General features: G+C 47.8%; 1 protein-coding gene and 1 pseudogene across 1 annotated transcript; one reads left to right on the forward strand and one right to left on the reverse strand.

Annotated features, from left to right (window-relative positions):
- Positions 1–1,792: 1,792 nt before the first annotated feature.
- Positions 1,793–3,603, reverse strand: LOC118643816 (annotated as a pseudogene).
- An 8,021-nt stretch (positions 3,604–11,624) lies between these two features.
- LOC118643817 (coiled-coil domain-containing protein 42-like) lies at positions 11,625–25,520 on the forward strand. The gene is made up of 4 exons (XM_036282187.1): positions 11,625–11,651; positions 21,344–21,652; positions 21,739–21,897; positions 25,443–25,520. The coding sequence occupies exons 1-4, from the start codon at positions 11,625–11,627 to the stop codon at positions 25,518–25,520; spliced, it is 573 nt and encodes a 190-aa protein (XP_036138080.1).
- The last annotated feature ends 1,863 nt before the right edge of the window (positions 25,521–27,383 follow it).

A 27,383-nucleotide genomic window follows, 5' to 3' on the forward strand; every position in this document is an offset into this window, starting at 1 on the left:
TTTGCATGAAAGCACAGACTCTGGGCCCACCTGAGAGTTTCTGATGGACCCCAGGAAACTGTCTTTTTGGGTATGCTCCTCAGGTAGCTCGGGTGGCCAGCCAGGAGTGGAACTGTTGGCATAGCAGAAAATGCACTAAATTTGTGTTAAGGAGATCAGGCTCTGGTGGTGTTTTTGCCTGGGACCTAATGTGTAATTTTTTCACAAAGTCTCCATCTTCTTGTTTATAAATGCAGCTAACATGCTTGATTTATTCCTACAGTTGTTGTGGGAGGTCAACTTGCCAAAGTCATTTATTTGGGGAAGCAGGCTTGCTGGGCCTGAATGTGAATTCCACTTCTGACACTATGCTAGACATTGCCAGCCCCCTCTTCTTCCTAATAGGACCCTGATTTTGCATGGGGCATAAATGTGCCCAGTGGAAAATACTCCACTTCCTGCACTCCTTGCAGTAAGGGTGATGCAGTTCACTCACTTATGCTAAGGATTTCTGGGAAGGTTCTTGTTTTTCTGATGTAGGCATTCAATCCTGTTGCTCCTTTTGTCCTCTTCTTCCTGCCTGGAACATGGACGACAGCTGCATCAGCCACCATGCTATGAGTGAACAAACAAGGGAGGGAGGCCTGTAAGCTGAAGATAATGGAGCAAAGAGATGAAAAGATTTGGGCCCCCTGTAGCTCAGCAGCTGCACTGGCTCTGGACTGCCAACCCTAGACTTCTTATGTGAGACAAATGAATCGCTAATTAGTTAAGGTCAAGGTTATTTGTACCCTAAAGCTACTTAGAAAGAATTTTAACAGAAAAAGTTGCTCGAGCTGTGTCTGACCCAGTGCCCATTCAAGTGTCTGTCCCCCTTCTCCAGCTCTGAGACATTTTCTGCATGTGTAAAATGAGGCCCCTTCTAAATCCGATGTCCTATACCTACCTGATTGTAAGAGAGAAGAATTGGGTTCTGGGGACTGGTTCCTGGGATATGGGAGGGTCTGTAAGTGACTCGGCACAGGGCAGTGTGGACTACCTGTAGCATCTGAACCCTACAGAGGCTGCCATACCCTAATCAAAGCAGATGCAAAAAATCTCCACGTGCTCCTGGGAGGTGAAGTGTGCAAAATGCGAGTCCACAGGACACAAAATTGCCTTTGCTCTGACACAAGCTTGGAAGACAATTCTAAGGATCCTTTCCCTAGTGACACACACATTTGAGAAGAAGAATGAAAACCTATTAACTTCCACCCCTCTCCCCTGGAGACAGATTACATTTCCATCATATTCTCTTATTGGAAACTTAAGTACCTGGGTGTGAGTTTGGGTACCTGTGTGTTGATGGTGGGGGGTGGGGGGAGTTTTGGGTTTCATTACAATTCTTACCTGCCCAAGCATGGCTTTAATAGCATCAGGGCGCATGCCCTCTAGGACCCATAGGCATGTACATGACTCATCAAAGCCAGCTGCTCCCTCTGCTGCCTGAATCCTGCAGGTCCCCATTGCCTTCTGGCACCACCAGTGTGATCTGAGGACTCCAGCCCTGGCAGAAATCAGCTGCACCAGTCTTGCAGACCTTATACACCAAAGCTCTTGCAGACCTTATACACCAAAATATAGTGAACACAGAGGGAATTTTTTTTTAAATGTATTTTTCCTCCATTATTTAAAAAAACAAAACTGAACTGCAATTTTACTATCAAAGTAAAGCAAATCATACAATGAGATGAACCCATGGGGCTTCAGCATAGACTTGCTTTCTCTCTCCCGAGGTTCCCTGGAGCCCCAGGCAGCGCTCCAGATTCTGTTCTCAGAAGGCTGAATTTTGTCCAGTCCTTTGGCTCCTTCCCAGACTGGCCTTCACAAGCCAGTCCCATTCTGTACCCTGCTCAGAGTCGCTCGTGTCACTTGCCTCCACGACCAGCAGCTTCGAGTAGCTGATTTTCCGCTCCTGGGACAGTCTTGGCTGGATGGACAGGAACAGGGCCAACCAGAGCAACAGGACCCCGCAGCTGGCCTGGTAGATAGAGCACAGCCAGGCTGAAGTGCCTCACCGTGAAGCCCCCCACAAAGCTGCCCAGGCTGGCTCCGCCCTCACAGAAGTAGCTTCGGAACATGGCACTCAGAGGTCTCTCCATTCCAGGAGTGGCCAGGTCCTCTACCGAAGCCCCCACTGCCCACCACAGAGCCCCATTGCTGACAGCACTCAAGATCTGAAGAGGAAGGATGGACCACCAGCTCCAGAGGAAAGAGTAGTACAGCAGCTGCCCCGAGAGACAGCCCAGCCCCAGCCCTACTGTCCCTGCTCTGGACAGTTTCCTAAGCAACCTCGTTTTGATGGATGAAGTAGAATTTCCCCCCCAGCAAGCCCAGGGCACCGGAGAAACCCATAACCAGCTCACTGCTCCGGTGGTCTTCCATGTGCCAGAACAGAAAGTTCTGGACTGTGCTGGTGGCAGCTCCTATCAGAAAGACAGTGAAGGCTAGGAGAATGAGGCAGGGGTCACCCTCTACCAGAGACAGTGCTTTGACAGTTTTGTAGCTGGGTTCCTGCCGCCCACAGATGGGGAGGGGAAAAACAATGCTCACCAGTAAAGCCAGGGTGCTGACCAGCAGTAGCCATAGAAGTGCACCACACCCCAGGGGCCACTTGTCTTCAGGAAGCAGGCCAGCTGCTCCACCAAGGCTGCAATGCCACACACGCCTGCCGACGTGCCCAGCAACTTCCAGATGCAAAGGTTTCTGTAAGGGTCAGTGGCATCCACAAAATCCAGGTATTCAAAAAGGCTGTCATCTGCCACCTGCTCCAGAGGGGCTGTCAACAGCTCCCAGAACACCAAGGACAACAAGCAGGGAATGAAAGTTCTTCAAAACCCTTCCAAGGAGAGGCCAAAGGTCCCTGAGCTTCCTTTGGCTGCTGACAGGTTGGCTAGACTTCCCAGCGTTGAACCCCAAGCAAGCAAAGAGCGGGCAGTACTGACCACCTTAAAAGCAACTTCCCCGGAAGTATCCCCCCCCCCCCCCAAACGACTAGATGGAGAACTTCGGATGTGGTCCTGGCTCTTTCAACAGAGCCCACAGTTTCTGGGCAGATGACTAAAAGGTTCTTGGACACTTTCTGCTGGTCCTTTTCTGAAGCCAGAGGCGACCCTGAGGCCAGTACTTCTCTTGGCTGGGAAGCTGGACGCTTCTGCTGGGTGGTATGAGCCCGGCCGGCTCTTGGGCCGACGTGAAGTTCACAGTTAGTGCGACCTCCGGTGGTAGGACTGTGGGGGGTCACGCTGCGGCTACGGTTACAGGAGCTGGATCCCAGATCTCTGTCCAGCGGCAGCACCAGCACCATCAACAGGCTGGCTCCCACTGAGCCAACAACCAGCCTATCAGAAGCACCCTCCTTTTCTGGTAGCTTTCGGCCAGGAAGGCACAGAAGGGAGCTCAGAAGGCTGCGATCAGGTGCTTGGTTCCCATTAGAATGCCCACCCAGGCCGCGGCCAAACCCAGCTGCCTCCGGTAGAAGGTCAGAAACGGGGTCACGGAGGCATCCCGGACCCCACACACCAAGTGAAAGAGCTTGGCCACCCCCAGCGCCCTGCTGATGTCCCACTGGGGATTGGCGCTCATGGCTGCCCCGCACCGTCAGACCCAGGCTGTCGGAGGGCGGAGCTGGGCCCCCTGCCGGCGGGGCCAAGGCCCGGGTGGGAGGCTCTCGGGGAGGTGCAGGCTGCCCCGCCTCCAGCCTTCCGCAGCCCCGGGGTCACCGGGGTAACGGCCGCCCCCGCCCCCGCCCGTATGATTGGCATTTGGCCCGGGAGTGGCCCCGCCCCAAGGGGCGGTGCACCTGGAGGCGGGACCAGCGCACCGGTGGGCTGCACCTGCCAAGTCCCGCCCTCTCCTCCGCCTGGAGCGAGGCCCCCTGCGCCGCCGCCTGACTGAGGTGTGCGAGGGCCGCGGCCTGAGACTTGCAGGGTGCGCTCCAAGCTGAGCCTCCAAGACCCCGACACTGTTTTGCGTCGCTCACAAATCTGAGTTAGATCCCTGAGCAGCTTCAGGCGAGTGCAACTATCGGAGAGGCGGAGAGCGAGAACGGAAGTGAAGATCGAGTTCCCTTGCTTATCTTCAGGTCTTTGCTCAAATGCCCCTTGACAAGGCCCACCCAGTTATTGTCAGGACCCGCCCACGTCCACCTCCCTGAAATCCGCATCCCAGCCCGCTCACCAGACTCGCACTCTCTCCTCTGCTTTATTTTCTCCGTAGCGCATACTACTATCCAACACACTACAGGTTTCTACATCACTTATCTTGTTCGTTGTCTGCCTCCATCAGAATCCAAGCTCCAGTAGGGCAGCTATTCTTGTCCGCAGTGCCTAGAGCTGTTTCACTGGACGTGAGCGACCTGCGGAAGGGGCGTGACTGGGTGAGACAATCTTCTTCAGTTGGGACGATCCCCAGAAAGGGCTTGACAGCTGAGGGCTGTCCTGGAGTGGCACTCCAGCACCCCATTCGGGCATCTGTCCTAGACCCTGAAACAGTATGTATGTATTGAAGAGTTTTAATCTACACCTAAACTGTCCAATTTGGAAGTACACACTCCGGAGGAGGTTAGCTAACATTTAATTTAAAAGCCACACTCCAGAGACAGTGAATACTAGCACTTCAACAATCTTAGAACAACAAAAGTGACCTTATAAATTAGCCTGATAGATATTGGCAAAATTTCATTGGTGAAATTAGTAGTGTCCAAGTTACATTGATTGGTTATAATTTTCTCTTTTTTTTTTTTTGGAGTATTTTGTCCTTGTTGAACAGAGTCTAAGAATCTAGATATTCCTGCATTCCACACGCTTTGGAATGGTGCTATTCCAAATGGTACCAAGATGGTCCAGTATCCAGCCACTGATTCAGTTAATTTTTTGTGCCAGGTTGGTTAGAGTACCTAATTTGGGTGGGGTGGAGAGGAGAGGAGTGTGTGTTTGGGGAGTGGGGGGTGTATGTAGCAGAATTTTTGGTCCACAATTTGCTTTCATTGCAAGCTGGTAGAGAGATTTCTGGAGGAGGCCCAGAGTCCTCACCTAACCCTAACAACTGTTTACTTGAACCTAGTAACTATGAAAGCCCATGTTAAGAATCAGTGTGCATCATCCCAATAGCAGAAAAAAAAATCTAGCTACCTTCAGGTAAATTCACTCAAATTCAGTGACATCCATCACTTCAGGTTTAAAACCACCTCAGTTACATTGAGGGCTGTCCCTAGTCCCGCTCCTCTCTGGGTTCTGCAGCTTCAGTGGAGGATCTCACATCCATCTACTCGTCGGTTTTCACCATCCAGAGCTGGCCTCCATGGAGGCACTCCGCCATGTTGGTGTCCATCAGATGCCGCTCACAGCTGCACCTCTTCCCTTGTATTGTCAGGCCCCTTGGACTTGTTTGCTTTCAACTACCTGAGAAAACCTTACCTGCTTCCCATGCCCCATGGGGTCACAGGAACTCTCTCTAAGGCTTCCCTTGGGCCCATCTACCTAGACACCCCAGGTAGCCCTTCTTACACGATCTCTAGGCATTGAGAATGTGCTCTGGGATTTGCCCACATTCCCAGGGCAATGAGGCCAAAAGTGAAGAACCTACTTCTCTACTCTTGAATCTCCAAATGCAAAAGGGATTCTTCCACCTTCACCTCAACCCCACAATCCCCAGGAATCCACCCAGGTAAAAGGGATGAAATAAAGTGAAGCTTTTATGTTCTCTCTATTACTTTCTCCTGTACCCCACAGCTAGTCCTGGGGGTGAGGGAACTGGTCTGTGCCGCTGATATTCCCTATTTTATACTGGGTGTGAGTTTTTGAACTCAAAAGCTAAGAATTTTGATGTCCCTAATCTCTAGTTTCTCTAAAACTAGCCTGCATTCCCACCTCTGTCTTGGGACAGTGCATGTCCTAAGTCAGCATGTGGTCAGGTCGACAGAACACACCAGTAAACACTTTTCAAACTCTTACCTGGCCCAAGCAGATTCATTAGGGTAGATGAAGTCTTGCCTTCAATCTCTATTCAGATACAAATGTTGCTGGGTGTTAGATAAAAGCAGAAACACTTTAGTGTACATTTGTTGAATCTGACACTTTCCTCTCCACGTGGAGAAATGCCTGTCTGGGAGTAGGTGAGGTGGGCAGAGGCCCAAGTGAGGGAAGGGAGCAGACTGGAGGCGGAGGAGGTGGAGCTGCCCTTGTCTACTTCCCAGTCCCCCCAGGACACAGGGTCCTGGTGAAAACAGCAGCTCTCACTTTGGTCTTAAGGGCTGGGTGGGGAGCTTGAGTGGGAGAGGTGGGAACTGAAAATCATTGAAGGAGCAGACATTCGTGCAAGGAGCTGGGCTTTGTGTGTGTGCAGCTTTGCCCGGACCATCGTCGGGTGACCTCGTGTGGGCCCTGCTCCAACACTCCCATGGCCAGCCTGCTTGTGCTCCGGGCACTCGCTGGCTCCTAGTCAGGGCCAGAAGCTGTCCAGGGCAGCCTGGTCTTGCTCAGGCCATTGGTGTGAGTATTTGGACTGGTGAGCTAGTGTATTCTTCCTCTTGGGCCCAAAGCTCTCAGAATCAGCATCCCCACCACCCCTTTAGGGTCACTGGACGATGCAGGAGAATGTGTTGATGGGCATAAGAAAGGGCTTGAGCTTGGCTTTGGTTCTTTCCATCTCTTTCTGCTGGTGTGAACTTAGCCATAGTGCCTTGAACTTCTGGGGCCCGGAACATGGCTCTGGGCAGGGAACAACCTCAAATCTGTGAGGAGAGAGAGACCAGCTCAGGAGACTGATCTCAGGGGTCAAATCTGCCAGAGATTGTAAAGGTAGTCCCTTTATTGTAAGGTATAGAGGTGGGGGCCCCACAGAGGGAAGAGGAAGCATCAGGACAAGAAAGAGCACCCCTTGCCCAGCTGGTGTGGCTCAGTGGTTGAGCGCTGACCCATGCACCAAGAGGTCACTGGTTTGATTCCTGGTTTGGGCACATGCGCAGAGTGTGGGCCCAATCCCCAGTGGGACCATGCAGGAGGCTGCCAATCGATGTTCTCTCTCATCAATGTTTCTCTCTCTCTCTCTCTCTCTCTCTCTCTCTCATCAATAAAGAAACAAAGAAAGAAAGACAGAGCACCCTGGGCCTAGGGTGAACACTGGGAGAGGAGAACATGCCCAGATGGGTCACTGTGTGTGGCTTCCTTATCCAAATACATCTCTCCAAGAGAAACCAGTACGGGTCACATTAATGGCCACAGCTGCCACAGTAGGTCAGCTTGTGTTGAAGGGGGCAGTGCCAGTACTGGGCATTGAATCAGGAGGACTGCAGGCTGAGGGTTCATGGAGGAATCTCAGCTACTCAGGGTCAGCTGTTCATTAGCCCTTCCTCCTGGATTTAAGTCATAGGGCAGTGGCCTAAATTCACACCCACCAGGTACACCTACCTGGTCTCAGGATCTGCCTCTGGAAGGCTAGAGGCAGGAGGTGGGAGGAGCTGGCTTCTGCTTAGGTCTGCCCCAAGGAGCATGCAGCCCAAGAGTTGACAGGCCCAGCCTCACCTGACCACATCCCTGAAAGTGTGCCAGTTGTCCTTGTCCAGCCACAGTGTCAGCAGCCTCTGGTCCTGGCTCTGGATCTGGATGCTGGCCGTCCGGAAGGTGTTTGTCACGGTCTGCAACAAAGAGACAGCTCATGCATCACCTTTGTGACAGATGGCCCTGCCAATTTCTCCTACCCTGAACTCCGGTGTGTTTCTTCCGTCCAGTGCAGGAGGTCTCTGGCTTTCTTTCTGTAAGTGACTCAGAGCAGTGACAATCCTGTAGGAACTGCTTCTAGGCTGCTCTCATCCCTGGGGGTCTCAGTGTTCTGCAGTTCTTTCCAAATCTGTCATCCTCTGAACACAACCTGGGATGCCGTGGCTAGTGCTTGCCAGGTTATCAAGTTACCCAAGCACCTCCTATATGACAGGCATGCTATGGGTGGGATTTTCTGTCCTGACCCCAGCACTGTGTTGGATTACATACAAAATTATTTACCAGGGACAGAGGGTCTAGAAAGAGGCCACCTACCCGCCATGACTCAGATCAGACCTTATCAGTTTGTAACATGGAATTGTCTGGGGGCCAGAGGTGGGTGCAAGGAATCAACCCTCCGCATGGAGAACCTGACCCAAGGTGTTCCAGCCTTGCACACCCCACAGCCCTACATGGCTTCTCTAGAAAGTACCCAGGGCCAAAGGAAAGCAGCCCCCAGGCACCTCACTTACCCCCGATCTGAGGGGGCCACTCGGAGAGGACCTCTCCCACTGGGCAGAGACTTGGAACAGCCTGGGTTACAGGTGGGGCATCAGAGGCCCTTCCCAGGTCACTGGCCCAGCCCACATGCAGACAGTAGCTTTGGGTGATTCACCAGCACAAAACACTCGAGGTGCTAGAGTCTTGGAGTCGATCTTGTCCAAGTGTTCTCAACCCTGGCTGCTGGCAAGAACCATCGCTCAAAGCATAAAATTAGAGATTCTGATTTAAATGGTCTGGAGTCCACCCAGGCACAGGCATTTATAAAAATCCTTACCAAAGATATGGGTTTTTTTTTTTTATTGAGTTTTAGGGCAGGGGGAGGAAGAGAGGGAGAGGCAGAGGGAGAGGCAGAGGGAGAGGGAGAGGGAGAGGGAGAGGAGAGGGAGAGGGAGAGGGAGAGGGAGAGGGAGAGGGAGAGGGAGGGAGAGGGAGAGGGAGAGGGAGAGGAGAGGGAGACATTGTATGTGCCCCGACTGAGGATTGAACCCACAACCCAGGTATATGCCAACTGGGAATTGAACCTGCAACACTTTGGTGTATGGACGATGCTCCAATCAACTGAGCCATCCAGCCAGGGCCAGGCATGAGCATTGTTAGAAAAGCTTCCTATTGTAGGCATGGCTGAGAACCACTGAGCAACCTGCCTTTTCATTGTCGTAGAGCAGAGGCACCAGCAGCAGCGTAAATGGGGGTCAAGCATGTCCTGGCATCTCATCTGCAGTTTTGTGGGGTGGGGATAGGCCAGCCAGAAATCTATGGGCAGAGTGTGCAAGAATCTCACAGGAGGGTTACAGCTAGACCTCCTGGGTTCTAACGCTGGCTCTGCCACGTACTAGCTGTGTGACTTTGGGTATATTTCTTAATCTCTTTGTGCTTTTGATTCTCACTTGTTTAGGAAAAAATATGGCAATGATAGCAACTACTTTGTAGGACTGTTGTGAAGAGTAAGGACAGTATGTATGACATCCTGGCTGGTGTATAGAGCTTCTGCCTGTCCACTGAAGGGTCACAGGTTTGATTCCAGGTCAAAGGTATTTTCCTGGGTTGCAGACTTGATCCCTGGGCCCTGGTTGGAGAGCATGTGGGAGGCAACTAATCAAGTCTCTTTCACATTGATGTTTCTCTCTCTCTCTCTCTCTCTCTCTCTCTCTCTCTCTCTCTCTCTCTCTCTCCCTTCCTTCTCTCCCTTCCATTCTTTATAAAAATCAGTGGAAAAAATATCCTCAGGTGAGAATTAGCAAATAAACAAACAAACAAAAGACAATATATGCTAAGCTTCTGGGACATAGTAAGCACTGTATTAGTGCTGGTTGTTTATTATTATTAATTATACTTTTTTAAGAAGGAGCTAGGCATAAATGATGGCCTCAGCTGTCAGAGGAGAAGGGGAACCCACTGTGGATTCTTCCACCCTCAGCCTGTCTCCTAGCCCAGCCCCCTTCTACCATCACTCTGTAGACTCCTGTGAATCTGAACAGGTGGGCTGTAAGTAAAGACCAGGTTTACCCAAATCCTTCTAAGACAGAGGGTAACACCGAGGGAGAGGGGCTTCTCCCTGCTATGCGACAGAACCTGCGGCTGCCGTTGGTACCCTGGCCTCTCAGTCATGGCGGGAAGGTGTGGCCTGGGGGTTGGGGGAGAAGCAGTGGAACCTGGTGGACTCTGACCAGACAGCCAGCTGGATGACTGTGAACACTCAGATGTCATCCAAGACCTTCCAGAAACCCCTGGAAAGACAGCAGGGAGGCTGAAGTCCTGGTGAGCTGGGGGCTGGGGGAAAGCCAGGGGCATTCAGGTTAGGACATGGGTGGTCCCCCACCTGAACTGACCTAGCTGGTGAGGGAAACTCACGGTTTCCACAGAAGGGCAGGCAGAGGTTTGGAGGGATTGACTGACCCAGTGCAGGGCTCAGAGTGGTAGGTGTGAGACCAGCTCCCTGACTCTGTGTTCATGCATCAGGCTGCTCTATGTCTGCTGGCAGGACCTCAGCCCTGTCCCCTAGATAACCAGGGGCAGACTGAGCGTTCACCACGTGCCCACAATGCAGGCAGATGCCTTCGTTTCCCCTTGGTGGTCTGCTGTCCTAGACACACCCAACCTGCCTGGCTTTGGGTCGCAGGAGTCTTGCATTTCAATCTATAAATGTGGCCGTGAAGGTCAGTTGAAGGGACCAGATGCAGAATTTGCAAGGTGTCCCAGTCTTAGCTCATGAGGGGAAGAGCAAACTGTGGCCAGTTTTCCCCTGCCTTCTACACCACAAAGGCAAAATTGTACCATTCTTCACTAATTTTCTAAATCAAAATTCCAATCCAGCCTAAATAATGTCATTGCTGCCCCCTTAAACTCACAAAGCCACAGTGCCTGAGACCCGCTCTTCTTGAAGCCCGGAATACCTCACCCTGGCTCACCGTGAACTTCCCTGGGCTTAGTGTTTATCTCCTGACCCATTTGTGCAGAACACACACATGCACCTGCCGGGTTGGAACGGGAAAGCACAGCTACTGGGATTTCCCCCAGCAAGTCGGTGCAGGAGTCAAAGGGAACTCACTGGGGCAATACTTTTAGATTTGCAAAAAGCCCACAACCAGGTCGTTTAAATAGGTCATTAAAAACAGAAAGCATGGCAAGAAACTGACTTCAAGAGAGGAAAGACACAAGGGTAAATGGGTCCACCTTGGAGCTTAAAGGTTAAGTATAGAGCTGTCCCGTAGGAAGGAAGATTTCAGCTCAGCGCAGTAGGTCTCTTAGCCAATCATGCTCTCCTGCAGTGCATAGGCTTCCTCAGGAAAAGTGGGCTTCTGTTTGGGATAGATCTTGTCGTGGCGAAGGAAGGACTAGCTGACCCAGCAGACATCTGGTGTGGGCCAGACATCATGCTGTGTGCTGGGGAGCACAGGGAGGACAAGGGCCTGAGTGTAGGGCGCTGACGTCCACTGACACAAAGATCATGTCACCTGTGGTGTTGTGAGTGCTTCTATGGCTGTGACCCTGAGGCTTCACGGGAGCACAGAGGTGGGACATCTAGCTCACCGGGGAGTGGAGAGAAGGGTAGGGGGGAGAATGAGGAGGGAAGGGGGAAGAACATCAGGGAGGGGCACCAGGAAGAGTTGACACCTGGGTTTCATCTCAAAGGAGAAACCAGAGTTATGAAAGGAAGATGGGGAAGAGAAGGGAGGATTGTGGTTTCAGGCCAAGCAAAGCCATGAACCAAGGCCCAGGGGCGTGTCTGCCAGGACTCTTCCAACTACCGTGGTGTAAAGGGCCTGCAGGGGTGGCCGGAGCTGTGGAGGGAGAGGAAGAGGAGCCAAGCTGTGCGAGACTGAAGAGTTTCTCTGTCCTTCTGCCATGGAGAACGAGAAACAGCGGAGGGTTGTAAGCACTAAGTGACATGTCCAAGTTCTGTTTTAGAAAGATCACTTGGGCAGAGAGATGTGGAAGGTGGACCTAAGGAATGAGGGAGACATCAAGGAAACCAGCTGGGAGGCGATTGAATTTGTCCAAAAAAGGGGATGGATGAAGGTCTGGACCGAGGGCAAACAACTTGTCCTGGTTTGCCTGGGATTGTTCTGATTTTAGCTGGAAGTCCCATGTCCCAGGAAACCACCTAGTTCTGGGAAAATTAGGCTGGTTGGTCAGCCTGGCTGGACCCGAAGGAGGAGGATGAAGAGGAAGGGAGAGGTTGAGAAGTGTTTGAGAGAGAAAAGCTGCAGACACAGGAAAGTGAGGAAGAGGGGACATCTGAGATGACGTCCAGATTTGTGGCAGAGGTGACTGCTTAATGAGGGCAGCATTAAATGACAGTCAGAACACAGGGCAGGAGGGGAGGAAATAAAACAGTTGCTAACACATACATAGCTCTGATTTGGCCAAGCACCCCTCCCAGAGCTTTACATGTCGCAACCATTTCATCCCAACTACATAAGGTAGTGGTTGTTTTATCCCCATTTCATAGAAAATGATACTGAGGCCCAGAGAGCTTGAGTAACTTAGCTGGTAAATGTCACAGCCAAGATCTTAACCCAGTCGGTCTCGCTGTAGAGAATTCTTAACTTGAGAAAGCACTGGCTTTGGTTTTGAATATCTTGAGTTTGGGGGACTGTGGGACATTCAGCTCCTGCTAATTTAGTTGAACGCAGAGTCAGGAACTCAAGGGGTGCATGGCGGGGCAGCACATGTAGATTTGGCTGTCCTCAACAAATTGGACTAAAACTGTGTAAGTGGGTTTGCTCGCCCAGGGAATGAGAAAAAAAAAAAACTGGGCCATGGGAGAAGCAGAGAACAGTAGCTATTTAAGGAACTGGTTTAGGAAAAAGAGTCCAGGGAACGAGGCCAGAAAGTAACAATCAGACATCTAGAAGAAGAACTATGAGAGTGGTGTCTCAGAACTCACAGATTTAGGGAGTTTGAAGACTCAGAGAACAGGGCTTCAGTTCTAGTGGTGGAAGTCATTCAAAACTGATCAAAGAACAGAAATCTAGGGAAAAACACTTACGACAGTGTTGCAAGCCAACTTTATTGGAGTATAACATATAAATATAATTTCAAATACATTTTCATTTTATTAAGATTTTTTCTTTATTTATTTTAGAAAGAGGGGAAGAGAGAGAGAGAAACATCAGTGAGAGAGAACATCAATTGGCTGCTTCCTGCATGCCCCCCACTGGGGATTTGGCCCACAACATGGGCATGTGCCCTGACCAGAAATTGAACTGGAGACCTCTTGGTGTATAACTTGATGCTCAACTACTGAGCCACATTGGCTGGGCTAATATATTTTCATTTTAAAGATAACCACTAATAGAAAAAAAGAAGCCCTGGCCAGTTTGGCTCAACGATTAGAATGTCAGCCTGCTGACCAAAGAATCGCAGGTTTGATTCCTGGTCAAGGGTACATGCTTGGGTTGCAGGTTTGATCCCCAGCCCTAGTGGAAGTCATGCAGGAGGCAACTAATCAATGTGTCTCTCGCATCAGTGTTTCCCTCTCCCACTTTCTGTCTCTCTCTCTCGGAAAAAAAAGTAGTATATATAAATTTCAAAATACCACATAGCCCTGGTTGGTGTGGTTCAGTGGTTAGGGTGCTGATCCGAGGACCAAAAGGTTGCAGGCTTGATTCTGCACAAACTCGTGCATGAGTTACAAGTTTGATCCCTGGCCCTGGTCTGGCACATGTGGGAGGCAACCCATGGATATGTCTCTCTCACATGGATGTTTCGCTCTCTCTCTCTACCCCCCTCCCTTCCTGCCTTCTACTCTTTCTAAAAATCAATAGAAAAAATACCCTCAAGTGAGGATTAACAAAGTACAAATCAAAACAAAACAAAAAAAACCTGAGCTCAAAGAAACATTAAACAAACAAACAAAAAACAGCAGAAAGCATTTAAGAAACCCACAAAATACGACATAAGATGACAGCTTATATTAGTGTCAAAATAGCATATAAAGTTAGTATTGATGTATTAAACACTCATTTGTCAAAAAACAAAGGTTTTAGACTGAGTCAATAAAATCAAATTATATGCTAGGAGGCATAGCTAAAATAAAATGCTTTAAAAATAAAGGGATAAAGATTTCTATTTCAAAATGGCAGAATGTACATTTTCTTATTCTTTTCCTCTAAAAATTCTTATCAAAACAAGGAGGCACATATTGAATGGAACTAGAAGACACCTAGTGCCCTAAAGTACAATATTTGAGCACAGAGAGAGGACGTTCAAACATAAGGATCAAAACGTGAGAAAGGCTTGTGAGCTGGGGGCCACAGGTTCCAGGAAGGTTGGAATAAGAGAGAGCCTGAAAAAAGGGAATCGACTGAAGGTTGAGTGAGAAACAGATGGCTTCAGTTACCCATTCCCACCCTCGGCAGCCAAGCAATGAGCCCGCCCCTGCCACAGAGACCAGAGAAACTGGACCAGAAAGACCCAGGACTTGGGGACACCAGATCTGGAGGAGGATGGAATGAAGTGCTGTACTCCATCAGGGAGATGACAGCAATGTGTGCTCACCGAACAGGAGAGCCTATGCCCCTCCCTCCACCCAGTTTCAGCGTACAGACACCACGGTCCAGTACCACCCCCTCGCTCCCCAAGGCAGGAGCGTGAAGGACACTTTTCTGAAATAATGACACAGGCCTAGCCAAGAGACTTGCAGATACTGACATTTGGGTTTCCCCCATGGAAAGGACCATGACTGCCCATCGAGAAGCCCACCACTGACTCAGCTTTTTAGTGCCCCTCTCTTAAATGTGAACAGACAGCCAAGGATCACCAGGTATTTGGAGACAGCCTCTAAGATTTAAAAAAGAAAAACGAGGAAGACCAAAACAAGCAAACGGAGAATAGAAGTTTAGAGGGAAAAAACACAATGCAGGGAGCAGAAGAAAACTTCAAATAAATAATAATTACTACCCTTAGAGAGATAAAAGAAGGTACTGCGTTGCCCAGCCGGTGTGGCTCAGGGGATTGAGCATCGTCCCCTGCCTCAAGAGGTCACTGGTTTGATTCCTGGTCAGTGCATGAAGTAGTGGAGGTGTGGGAGGTGGGGGAATGTGGGAGGCAGCCGATCGGTATGTCCATGTTCCCCTCTCATTGATGTTTCTATTTCTTTCTCTCTCCTTATTAAAAAAAATATTTAAAAAATAAAATAAAGATCCTGAATCAATGAAGCAAGAATACAATGCTATTAAAATGCATAACCAGAATACGATAAAGATTCTTGAGGTTTAAACACTCAATAAATTCGTTTGAAGAAAGCTCCCAAAACTTGAAGAAAAGAAAGAGAAAGACGATGGGAGAGAAAAGATTAGAAAATTCGAGGATCACTCTAGGAGGCCTAATATCTAGGAGGCCTAATGAGTATTTATAGTTCAGAAATAGCAAAGATACAGGAAATAATTTTAAAAACTGTAGGAGAAAATATCTCAGAGCCAGAGCATGTGAGTCTCCAGATTTGGACTGTCGAGAGAGTCTCGTACAAAAACTGGACATCAGAAGCCACCACAGTGGCGGTATCAGAAACTAGAAGAACATCCAGGTTCAAACCAAGATGGAATTGACAAAACCGTAGCAGGAATGTTGACAAACCTCTCTCAATTTTGGATAGATGAGGTGGGCAAAAAATTTTAAACGTTGTAGGTTAGAGTAATATGATACATTCAATTTAATAATTAAACGTAGTTTGTATTCTGTAGATACAAAACACACGCATACTTTTTAGTTGTTTAGGACATTAAAAAATCGATCATGTACCAGGAATTGAAGAAAATATCAACAATTTCCAAAGTTGTAGTCATGTGGAGAGATGCTTTTGCTATCCTGGGGCATTTGCTAATCTCAGAGATTGAGGGGCTTGGATTTCAACAGCCATGGGGAAGGAGACAAAGCCTTGGGCCCACAAGATCCAGGGATTTGAAACCAAGACTTCTTGGAGGACTCCTGAGGACTCTAGTCTCCGTGCAAGATTCAACTAGGAAAAAGGCCCGGGGGTCAGTGGGAGGTCACGGGGAGGCTTGTCTGCCATGGCTTGTGCTATGAAGAGCCTCCCCTAGAAATTCTTGGCCACAAACCTGTTCTTAAGTGGATTTGGGGTACACATTTATGCCATCTGCACGGTCTGGGAATTTATGAGCCAAAAATTTAACTTGAAATATGGTCCTGGACTAGTAATGTCATTGGGGCACTTGGTAAGAGCAAATACAGAATTCCCCTACAAGGGCAAGATTTCCACCCAGGTTTCCCACAGATGAAGACCCCAACAACAAGACAAGTAATAACAAGTGCTAGAGAGGTTGTCAAAAAAAGGAAACCTTCACTCACTGCTGTTGGAATGCAGGCTGGTACAGCCACTGTGGAATATAGTCTGGCGAGTCCTCAAAAAAGAATAGAGCTACCATACGACCCAGCAATCCCTCTCCTGGCATATACCCCCAAAAGCTCAAAAACATGTATCCACAAAGATGTGTGCACCCCCACGTTCATTGCAACGTTATTCACAGTGGATAAGACATGGAGACAGCCAAAGTGTCCTGAAGGAAGGGAGGGAGGGAGGGAGGGAAAGAGAAAGAAAGAAGGAAAGAGAAAGAAAGAAGGAAAGAAAGAAGGAAAGAAAGAAAGAAAGAAAGAAAGAAAAGAAAGAAAGAAAGAAAGAAAGAAAGAAAGAAAGAAAGAAAGAAAGAAAGAAAGAAAGAAAGAAAAAAGGAAAGAATTAGCTAGCAGGGGTTGGTGAGGCTGGGAAGACCTTGGAACCCTTGTGCAATGCTGGTAGGAATGTAAAATAGTGCAGCCATTATGGAAAACAGTATGGTATTTCCTCAAGATATTGAAAACAGAATTATCATATGACCCAGCAATTCCACTTCTGGATATATACCCAAAAGAATTTAAAGCAGCTTCTCAAGAGACATATTTGCACAATCATGTTCATAGCAGCCTTATTCACAATAGGCAAAGGTGGATGCAACCCAAGCATCTCTCAACAGGTACATGAATAAACAGATGAGGCATGTACATACAAAAGAATGTTATTCCGCCTTAAAAAGGAAGGGAATTCTGTCACATATTCCAACATGGATAAACTTTGAGAAAGTTTTGTGAAATGAAATAAGCCAGTCACGAAAGGGCAGATACTATGTGATTCCACTTAGGTAGTCCAAGGTAGGTACCTAGGGTAGTCCAATTCATAGAAACAAAGCAGAATAGTGGTTGCCAGGTGCTAGGGAGGAGAGGGGAATGGGAGTTGTTGGTTAATAGGTATTGAGTTGTAGTTTTGCAAAATGAAAATGCTCTGGAAATTGGTTGCCCAGCAGTATGAATATACTTAACAATACTGAACAGTACACTTCAAATGGTTAAAATGGTAAATTTTATGTTATGTGTATTTTGCCACAATTAACTAAAATATTTTATAATATAGTTCTAAAAGTATATTACACATTTATCATTTTAAGTGTGGAAGACTTTTAAACAAAACACAGGGCTCCCCATTATAAAAATTTAAATGATAAATAGATTTGACTAGGTAGATTTTAAATTTCTATGATAAAAGAAAATACAAGCGAAGTAAAAGACAAAGATAGGCTGGGGGGAAATATTTACATATGTATGTGGGGCAGTATTGATTATAAAAGAAAACTATTGTATGGGAGCAGAGAAGAGTAGTGGGTTTAGCTAGAAATAAAATGACGAAAGTCAATGAATTTAGAGGAGATACTGGGAGAAACAAACAAGATAAGTAGGAGGTTGCAGAATGTTGATGTTTTTGTAACCAAGTGGTTGAGCCAAGAACACAATCATTCAAGCAAACAGAACGGTGCAAGTACTACTCCAGACTGGCTCCATCACAGCACCCCTCCTCTCACTGACACCTAAGCACATGCAAATGCGGCCAGCCAGATCTGAGAGGCATTTGGTAAGAATCTGTGCAATGTCAAAGAATGAACTCACAGAGGGGTGCACTTGGGTTATTTATAAAAGAGTCTGGCCCTGGCCAGTTGGCCACAGTGGTCAGAGCATCGGCTTGCGGACCAGAGAGTCCTGGGTTTGATTTCTGCTGAAGGCACGTACCTCCGTGGTAGTTTGTCCCCGGCCCCACTTGGGGTTGTGTGGGTGGCAGCCAGTTGATGTGTCTCTCTCACATTGATATTTCTCTCTCTCTCTTCCCCCCTCACTCCCTCCTGTTCTATCTGAAGATAAATGCAAAAATGTTCTCAGGTGAAGATAAAAAATAAATTCAAGAAAGAATCTGCTCAAGACATTCTTGGGGTTGCAGGTCCGTAGTACTTCCTATGATGTGGTCACAGGGTAAAACAACCAAAGTGCCTCCCCCTCTTCTGCTCAGTGCCATCTCTGCTCTTGAACTCATTCTCCCAGTGATTTGGTGAGCTGACTTGGTTACTTACTATTGGTCAGCTTGCCATTGGTTGCCTTCTGTGCCTGTTGTTGCATCAATGTGAGTCCAACCCACTCAAAATATTAGGATGGGTATAAGAGAGCATTGACATTATAGGATTGCTATCTAGGATACAGAAAGACCTCCTATAAATAAATTAAACTACACAAACAATGTGCATCAAATATGAACAAAAACCACACAGGAAGAAATGGCTACATATATGAAAAGATGCATCATTTCACAAAGAATTAGGAAAATTAATTTAAAACAACAATGAAACATCATTTTCACCTATCAGACTTGCAAAACTTTAAGGAGTAGTCATATATGGTGTTGGTGAGGATGCAGAGAAATGAAGACTCCATATGCTTTTGGTCAGAATACATACTTGCAAAGTATAGTCTTCAGAGACTCAAATGCGACTTAGGCACCTCACTGTTTCAAGGCTGTTTTCTGGCAGTTCTCTCCTCTGGGGCACAATAGTGTCAATTTCATTGGAAACAGAACAATGTCATTTTCATTGGATATCCTGCTACATAATGTATTTTTACATGTAACTCTAATTTACCTGTAATTTAAACTTGTATAGTCTTGAATAATCACTGGATTAACGAATAAAATCAAAAGGAAACAAAAAATATCTCAAGACAAACAAAAACGAGAACACAATTTATGGGACGCAGCAAAAGCAGTACTAAGAGAGAATTTTATAGCAATAAATGCCTACATTTAAAAAAAGAAGAGATCTCAAATAAACAACCTAATGTTACACCTCCAAGAACTAAAAAATTAAATAAATAAATTAATTAAACTAAACCCAAAGTTGGACGAAAATAATAAAGATCAGATCGATAAAAAATATGGGGAACCAGGTAGTCATCTCAAACCTCCCCACAAAGGAAAGCCCAGGGCGAAACGGCTTCACAGCTGCATTCTACCAAACATTCAAAGAATTAATACCAATCTTTCTCAAACTCTTCTAAAAAATAGAATAAGAGAGAATACTTCCAAATTCATTTTATGAGGCAAGCATCACCCTGATACCAAAGTCAGACAATGACACCACAAGAAAAGAAAACTGCAGGCCAATAGCTCTGATGAACATCGGTTCAAAGATCCTCAATAAAATACTGTACTAGCAAACAGAATACAGCCCATCAGAAGGTTTACACACCATGACCAAGTGGGATTTATTTTTGGAATGTAAGTTGGTTCAACATACAAAAATTAATCAATGGGATACATCATATTAACAGAATGAAAGACAAAAACCACATGATTATCTCTGTAGAGGAAAAGCATTTGAGAAAATTCATCATGTATTCATGTCAAACAGTCTAAAAAATAGAAAGAAAAATGTCCTCGACACAAGAAAGACAATTCACGACGGTGCACAGCTGACGTGACCCATGCGGGAACCTGAAGGCCTTTCCTCCCAGACCCAGCTCCAGACGGGGATGCCCACTGCAGCCACATGCAGTCACTGGGAACATAAATTAAACAATACAGAAATAAAAAGAGTAAAAAGTAAAAGAACCATCACCCCCACCAATGCCATTTCCTTCCCCAGAGGTATGGTACTATCTTTCTACAGCTTTTTCTATCCGTAATCATGCACACACGAGCGCACGCACACTGACCAGGTCACACTACACACACTGCTCTGCCTCTGGCTTTTGTCACATGGTTTATCACAGACACCTCTCCATGTCCATGCGTATAAACCAACCTCACTCTTCATAATGTGTATAGTATTACATTAAATTCTAACCATTTTTTATTAGTTAACCATTCTTGGCTTTTCATAGTATGTGATCACAGCATCTCTCGTCATATAAAAAAAGAAAACTTAATTTTATTGTCTTTTTTTCAACAGCTGGAGTATCCAGAACAATGTGAAATGATTGTAGTGACAGAAGGAAGCCTGTGTCCCTAACTTTAATGAGAAAGTCTTTAGAGTAAATTTTAATGTTATCTGTAGGGTTCAGATTTGTTTTATCATGTTAATAAAGTGCCTTTGTTCACTAATAGTTTGTTATCCTCACCCCAGGACATTTTTCCATTTATCTTCAGATAGAGTGAGAAGGAGGGAGGGGGGAAGAGAGAGAGGGAAACATTGATGTGAAAGAGACACATCAACACATCCAGTGGTTGCCACCCACACAACCCCAACCCGGGCCAGGGACAAACTGCAACCGAGGTACGTGCCCTTAGTGGGAACCGAACCCGGGACTCTGGTCTGCAGGCTGACGCTCTAACTGCTGAGCCAAACTGGCCAGGGCAGTTTGTTTGTTTTTTAATCAGGATGAATGTTGAAGTTTTCAATGCCATGTTGGCATCTGTTGCAATGATAATAAGCCTTTCCTCTTGAGACACATTGATAGAATTAATTGTATTAATAGATTTCCTACTATTAAAACATTTTTGTACTCATGGTTTTGGTGGATTTTTTTTTAATATTATACTAAATTAAATTTGATAATGTTTCTATTAAGATTTTCATATATGAGATTGTGATTGGCCTGTCTTTTTTCTTTGTTAATTAGTTTGTTTTTGAAGCTCGACTTTCAGCTTACTTCCAAAAACCCTTTCAATTCTCAGGAGTACAACACAAACAGCTTTGATGTTTATCAGATCAGTTTCCTCTTCCTGGGAACACAGCTAAACCACATCACCAGCCCCTTGCGTGTGACTATGACTGTTCCCACCAAAGGCCAGGGCACAAAAGTGATGATAAGTATGTTCAAAGCAGAAGGGCCTTTTTTTTTTCTTTCCTTCTCTCTCTCTCTCTCTCTCACACACACACACACACACACACACACACACACACAGTCCATCATCTTTTCCCAGGCTGTTCCCTGTAGCAATTCTCAGCACTAGAATGGGGGGGGGGGGTAGGGGCGGAGTTTGCCAAATTCAGATGCCAGGGATCACTTCAGACCAGTTTATTCATCCAAATCTCTTGGGGTGGAATCTGCCAGGTGTCCTTTTTAAAGTTTCTCACATGGTTCCAACATGCAGTCAAGATTGAGAACCCCTGGTCCAGCTGCACGTGCCCCCAACATATGGCCCATGCCCATACCAATCCAACAGAAGCAAGCAGCGGGACTACAACGGCCTCACAGCCTCGGCCCCTTGTCCTTGTCCTGGGGCCCGTCTTCTAGGCCAAGGAACCTAGGCGGGAAGTTGGCAGGGAGCAGGGCAGCCGCACAGGGCCCTGGGGCCTCTGCGCAGTGAACCGAGCTCCCTCCACCCCCCACTGCAGTTTGAGGAGATCCACGAGCTGATGGCGCGCTACAAGACGCTGGTGAGCATGCACTCCGACCTCATGCAGTCGGCGCAGGAGGGCCAGGAGAAGATCGAGCGTGCCAAGGCGCGGCTGGCCCGCTACATGGAGGAGAAGGACGATGAGGTCCTGCAGCACAACAACGAGCTGGCGCGCCTGCAGATGCGCTTCGACCGCGCCCGCAGCGACGTCATCATCTGGGTGAGGGGTGGGTGGCACAGGGACACATGCACGCAGGGCGCACACATGTTTGCTGCGCTCACATCCCTTCCTCATCCCCTCCCCAGGAATCTCGCTGGGCACACATCCAGAACACCGCTGCCAAGAAGACCCTCTTGCTCGGCACCATTAAGATGGCAACACTGAACCTCTTCCAGATCGTGAGCAAGCAGCTGAAGGAGACAACCGAAGTGTCCCTAGAGGACACGCACAAACAGCTGGACATGGTAAGAGGAGACGCAGGTGCAGGTTGGGCTGTATCCACTGAGCCAAGATGGTTCTTGATTGGTTGAGTGGATGAACCGGATGGAGCCACGGTCCTCAGATGTTAACAGGATCAGAATCATCAAAGTCTGGGGAGCATTGCTGGGTCCCACTCCCAGAGTCTCTTTCTCAGTAGGTCTGAAGTGAGAAGCCATGAATTTCCATTTTCAACAAGTCCCTGGTGCTGGTGCTGGTCTGGGTTCCACACTTTGAGAACCAGGGCATTAGAGCTAAGACCCTGTGGGCCCCAGTCATCTCGGATGGTGGCAGGGACCCACTATTGAATCCATTGTGCAAAACAGTCTTATTAGTCTAATAAGTTCCTGGAGGCTTATGCCTGAGGCCCACTCTTGGGGAAGAGAGACTATTGGTGAGGGAGAAGGGAGGTAACTCAGCAAGTTCAGGGAAATCTTAGAGTCTATTAGTCCCTATCTGAGATTTTCTCTTTGAATTAACCAAAAGGAAATAACTTCTTCAAAGCTGCATGATGCCAGGTCCATGTTCCACCTAAAATCATCTCACTTCTGACCAAAGGTGAACACACCCCATAATTTGAGAGACTCCGTATCAGCAGGTGAATTTGCCGTGCTTCTTGTGACATGCAGAGAACCACGACAATTTGTTTGTTCCTTTGGCAAAGTCTTTAGATCTTCTGTGAAAGGGTGGAAAGTGAGCTCCTGAAAACTGATTTTTGTTTTGTTCCCGGCTGTGTCCCCAGAGTCTGGCACAATGCCTGCCTCACAGCGGGCGCTTGATAATATTTGGAGACTGGAGATCAAACACAACCCCACAGAGCAACCGGCTGAGAGGCACTTCCCCTGTTTACCAACAACAACCGGGAAACTCATGAAATGTAAAGGATTTCACCCACTGACCAGCCAGGAAGAAGGGTTTCCCTGAACCAAAAAATCTGCCTGCTTCTTAAGGCATGTTAGGGCAGAACTGTTGACAGACCAAAGACTCTTACGGGAATTTGTAAGTTTCTTTTGAAGCAGCAATTCTCAGACTTTTTTTTATCCTCACGCGAGGACATTTTTGCATTTATCTTTAGATAGAGCGGGAGGGAGAGGTGGGGAAGAAAGAGAGAAACATGGATGTGAGAGAGACACATCAACTGGTTGCCACCCACACGGCCTTGGACCCAACCAAGGCCCGGGACAAACTGCAACCGAGATATGTGCCCTTAGCAGAAACCAAACCCCGAGTCTCTGGTCCGCGGGCCGGCACTCTAATCGCTGAGCCAAACTGGCCAGGGCAATTCTCAGACTTTTTTGGCATCAGGATACCTTTACTCTCTAAAAATGCATTGAAGACCCTCACAGAGCTTCTGTTTATATGGGTTACATTTATTGTTATTTACCATATTAGAAACTCAAACAGAAAACCTAAAAATACTTAATTCTTTTCATTTTCAAATGACAAGAGGCAAATGAACATAAATAGCATTTTTAATGAAAAGTACATTTTCAAAAATCTTTGGGGGGTGAGTGGAGTTATTTGACATGTTTACAAATTCCCTTGATGTCTGGCTTCATAGTGGACAGGCGGGTTCTCCTGCCTGCTTTCACACTCACTCTGTGTGACAGCCCATGTCATGGAAACATTCTACTCTGCTAAAAGCCACTGTTCACTCATCAGAGCATAAGAGCAAAATAATAATAAAGATAATAATAATAAAATCTTAGATTGTCCAAAGAGCGTTGGCCCTGCAGCCTCTCCCCCAGCAGTGGGTCTCGGGGACTCCCGGAGGTCCTCAGGCCCCTTCCTTCAGCTGCTGTTAAGATGGGGGGGCAGGAGGTGTGAGCTCCCGCTGCTGCCCTGCCTGCATTCCCTGCTGAGACCATGGCTTCCAGTGTATCCACCCAGAACTGTGAGCTTTCTGACTCCCTTTCAACCTTGATCTGCCTCTGCAGGAATGCTTAATATCGCCCAAATGTTATTTTAAACTATCCCGCTTCATTCCCATAAGATAGGAGTCTACTGAGGGAAATTGAGTAGTCTGAAAAATAAAAAATAAGGACCAGGAAAAATATAAGCTAAAATCTGAGGTCAGGGCAAGAGAGAGAAATAAAGACTGTAGATCCTTGTATTATAAAGAGCAGTAGTTGGCTCTGAGCTTCCTGGTGACCAGAAGGAAAAGCAACACATAGTTCTGGTACCAAAACATAAGTTTTCCTCAGAGAAAACAAACCGTTTCCAGCACTTTAATTTCTCGAGGAAGCTTCAGAGACACTAATCAACAATGCTCTCAACAAATCCCCACAACAGATCCCAGCATGGGTTTTGGGAACCTCTTACTAGAACTAGGAGCCCAGCACCATAGTACAACTTCGGACAATTGATTCTGCGAAGGGCCAGGACAGTTAGAATTCCATCTACTGTGTTGTTAACGCCCAGCATTACCCCTGAAAAAAGCCCAAACTGTCTGGAGCAGCATTTTCCAAACTGGGCTTGGAAAATCCTAGAATCCCAAGATGTTAGTAAGTTTCCTATGGAGGAATAGAAGGACTCTATGGATTAATACATTTAGAAAACTCTGCAGTTAAACGAAGTTGGATACTTTGCAAGGTTCTGTCCTGAGACTCTCTAAGCAGATTCAATATAATTTATCTTTAGTTTAATGTTTCTGAAACTTACTTGACTACTGGATCCTTTGGGGGTGGGGTGAATTATGTGATTACTTATTATAAGAACAAAGTTTGGGAAATGCTGGGTTTGTCTTCTCTGTGACCTTGGGAACGTTACCTTAATTCACTGACCCTTTGTTTCCTCTTCTGCAAAACAGGAGTCACATCAGTAATAGTACAGCTTTTGCTACTGACAGAGTTGTTGAGATTTTTAGATGATCTATGTAGTCCTAACTCCAGAAACATTCTTGAAAAGGAGAAGTTTTAGAACTGAGATCTTAGAGGTCATCTAGACTAGCCTTTCCCCCTCTACCCTTTTTAAAGATGAAGGAACTGAATCCCAGAAAGGTGACGTGATTCCCCAGAGCTCCATCAGGACCCCAGGTCTTCCCACCTGTGAGGCAGCACTGTTTCCTACCGGTTACCGGTTCTTCAAAACAGAAGCCAGCAAATGGAATTCAAACTTCCTGCATGACTCAAGATTAGCATAATGAGCATCAGGTCTGGGATTCAGGTCAACGACCACCTTAGAGGTTATGAAATTGTGGAGAGCCATCTGCCCGACACCAGCTGGACCCTGCCTGCTACATGCTTCTAGTCCCCGGTGTGCTCAGGGTCCTCTCTCTTCTCCTTTAGTCAGACTGTCAGCCTGTACTTCATCCCATCTCGGTGTCTGTTTCTAGGAGTTCCTACTCCATTGGTAGGTATTGCTTTTAGTCTAGAAAGCCTGATCCTCCATGTCAACTAGAATAATTGTCAGATGAGGGGACGTGGCTTCAGGAGTCAGTCACAGGAAAACGGTGACTCCTGGACATGCTCTGTCTGTGGATGCAATGGCCTGTCGCAGGGTCGGGTTAACTCTGGTCCCCTTGCCTCGTTAGATCCAGCAGTTCATCCAGGACCTGACAGACATCTGGGCAGAGGTGAAGAAGAAGGACCAACAGCAGATCCGGGTTTAAGGAGCAGCCATGAACAGAGATGGAGAGAGAAAGTCCCTGGTGAGCTTGCAGTTGGTCACCCAAGGCCAGCGCTCGGAGACCCCCATGCCGTCCTGCTAGCAGGCACCCTGCCATATTTCCCCTTGGGCCTCAGCCCATCCGCCGCTGAAAACATTAAATTCTATAAGAAGTTTGTTCCTAAGTTCTCATTTTGGTTGTTTATTCAAGGGGAAAAGGGTCTACTAAGGAAAGAACCCCCCAAAGTACCCCCACTTAAAGCTGGTCACTGATGCTGCCCAGGGTATAGAAATCAAATCTCAGGTGCAGTGTCTCCTAGGCTTCGGACTCGCACACAGTAAGTATTCACGTGGGCAGCAGGCCACGCGGGGTAAGTACACGGGACCATTTTTCCTCTGCCATTTCAAAGAAAATGTTCAAGTTGGTGTTTCCAATTGGGGTGTAGACTCTGCTCACTAGAAGCTATGAAGGCAGCTTCACAAGTCAGAGTTCCAACCCTTCCCTGACCTTGGAGGCAAGCCCTGCCCCCACCCCCACCCCCACCCCCACCCCCGTGAACCCTAACACTAGAACGTGGTCCACGCTAGTGCGGGACTGGCAGGCAGGCTGCCAAAGGACAGCCCCTGGGCAGGCTGGGACAATGGCTCAAAACCAGCAAACTAAGCGGAGGACGGGTCGATGGAAAGTCTTACACTTAGGGTCAAAAACTCAGTTACACGTTTCTAAATCGGCACTGACAAAAGTCAGGCCAGAGGTGGAGCACACACGTAATGCTCATCATCCCAGTGAAAACTCTGTGCGGCACTGCTGTTCCTGTCGTACTAGAAGGCCACTTGCCCAAGGACACTGGTACAGATGACAAGGTCAGAATTCACACTGGGTCTGCCTCCCTGAGCCCGGGCTCAGGCTGCCTTGCAGAAGACAGAGACACTGCTGCTGCCCCCACCAAAGAAGGCTGAGGATCCGGCCTGGGACCCCAGAGGGCCTGCAGGGATCCCCATCACCTCTCGGCGCTGCTGCACCCTACCCCTCTGGGTTCCTGCCGTGGGCAGCGGTACCCCTCATCTTGGCCCACACCGCCATGTACAGCAGGCTTCTCAACATGGCTTCTGGACCAGCGGCATCCGCATCACCTGGGAACTTACTAGAAATGCAAATTCTCAGGCCCTACCCAGACCTGAGAATCAAAAACCCTGGGTGGGCCCCAGCCATCGGCTTTTAACAAGCCCTCCAGGTCACTCAGACACACGCTCCGCTCTGAGAACCAGTTTCCTAGTGAACCAAACACTCCAGGACCCGGGCTCCCTTCACCCCCCCCCCCCCCCCCGTGTGAAGTAACACATGTCGGGAACACGGGTCTCAGACCGCGGCTGTCAGAGGAGCAGAACCGCAGGGGCAGAGATGGACCTCTCTCTAGACCCACAGAATTTCCTCTGCCCTGCTCCTGGGCTCCTTTGGAAACCTGAAACATACAGCAGTCTCAGAGCGAGCTCTGTGACAGGGAGTTGACCTTGGGCGGTGTGGGTGCTGGTTGAGCACTCTCTGCAAAGCTGTGGTCTTCACATCTGACGCTGGACCTCGAAGCCACCGCGGGAGGTGGTTGGGAAAGAAATATGGATGTAAAGTGGGGGAGATCAAGAGTGAGGCAGAGCCCTGGCCGGTTTGGCTCAGCGGTTAGAGCGTCGGCCTATGGTCCAGAGAGAGTCGGGTTCGGTTCTCACAAAGGGCACGTACCTCGGCTGCAGTTTCTCCCTGGCCCTGGTTGGTTGTGCGGGTGGCAGCCACTTGATGTGTCCCTTTCACATTGATGTTTCTCTCTCTCTTCCTCTCTCTCCCTCCCACTCTATCTGAACAAGAAATGAAAAA

The sequence above is a fragment of the Molossus molossus genome, unplaced genomic scaffold (assembly GCF_014108415.1).
Source record: "Molossus molossus isolate mMolMol1 unplaced genomic scaffold, mMolMol1.p scaffold_m16_p_4, whole genome shotgun sequence".
Taxonomy (NCBI): Eukaryota; Metazoa; Chordata; class Mammalia; order Chiroptera; family Molossidae; genus Molossus; species Molossus molossus.

Excerpts from the sequence above, each read along its gene's own strand:
- LOC118643817 (XM_036282187.1), top strand. The coding sequence starts at position 11,625 with ATGGAGAACGAGAAACAGCGGAGGGTT. Across the intron at positions 21,653-21,738 it reads GCAGCGACGTCATCATCTGG|GAATCTCGCTGGGCACACAT; the intron begins GTGAGGGGTGGG and ends TCCCCTCCCCAG. Across the intron at positions 21,898-25,442 it reads CGCACAAACAGCTGGACATG|ATCCAGCAGTTCATCCAGGA; the intron begins GTAAGAGGAGAC and ends TTGCCTCGTTAG.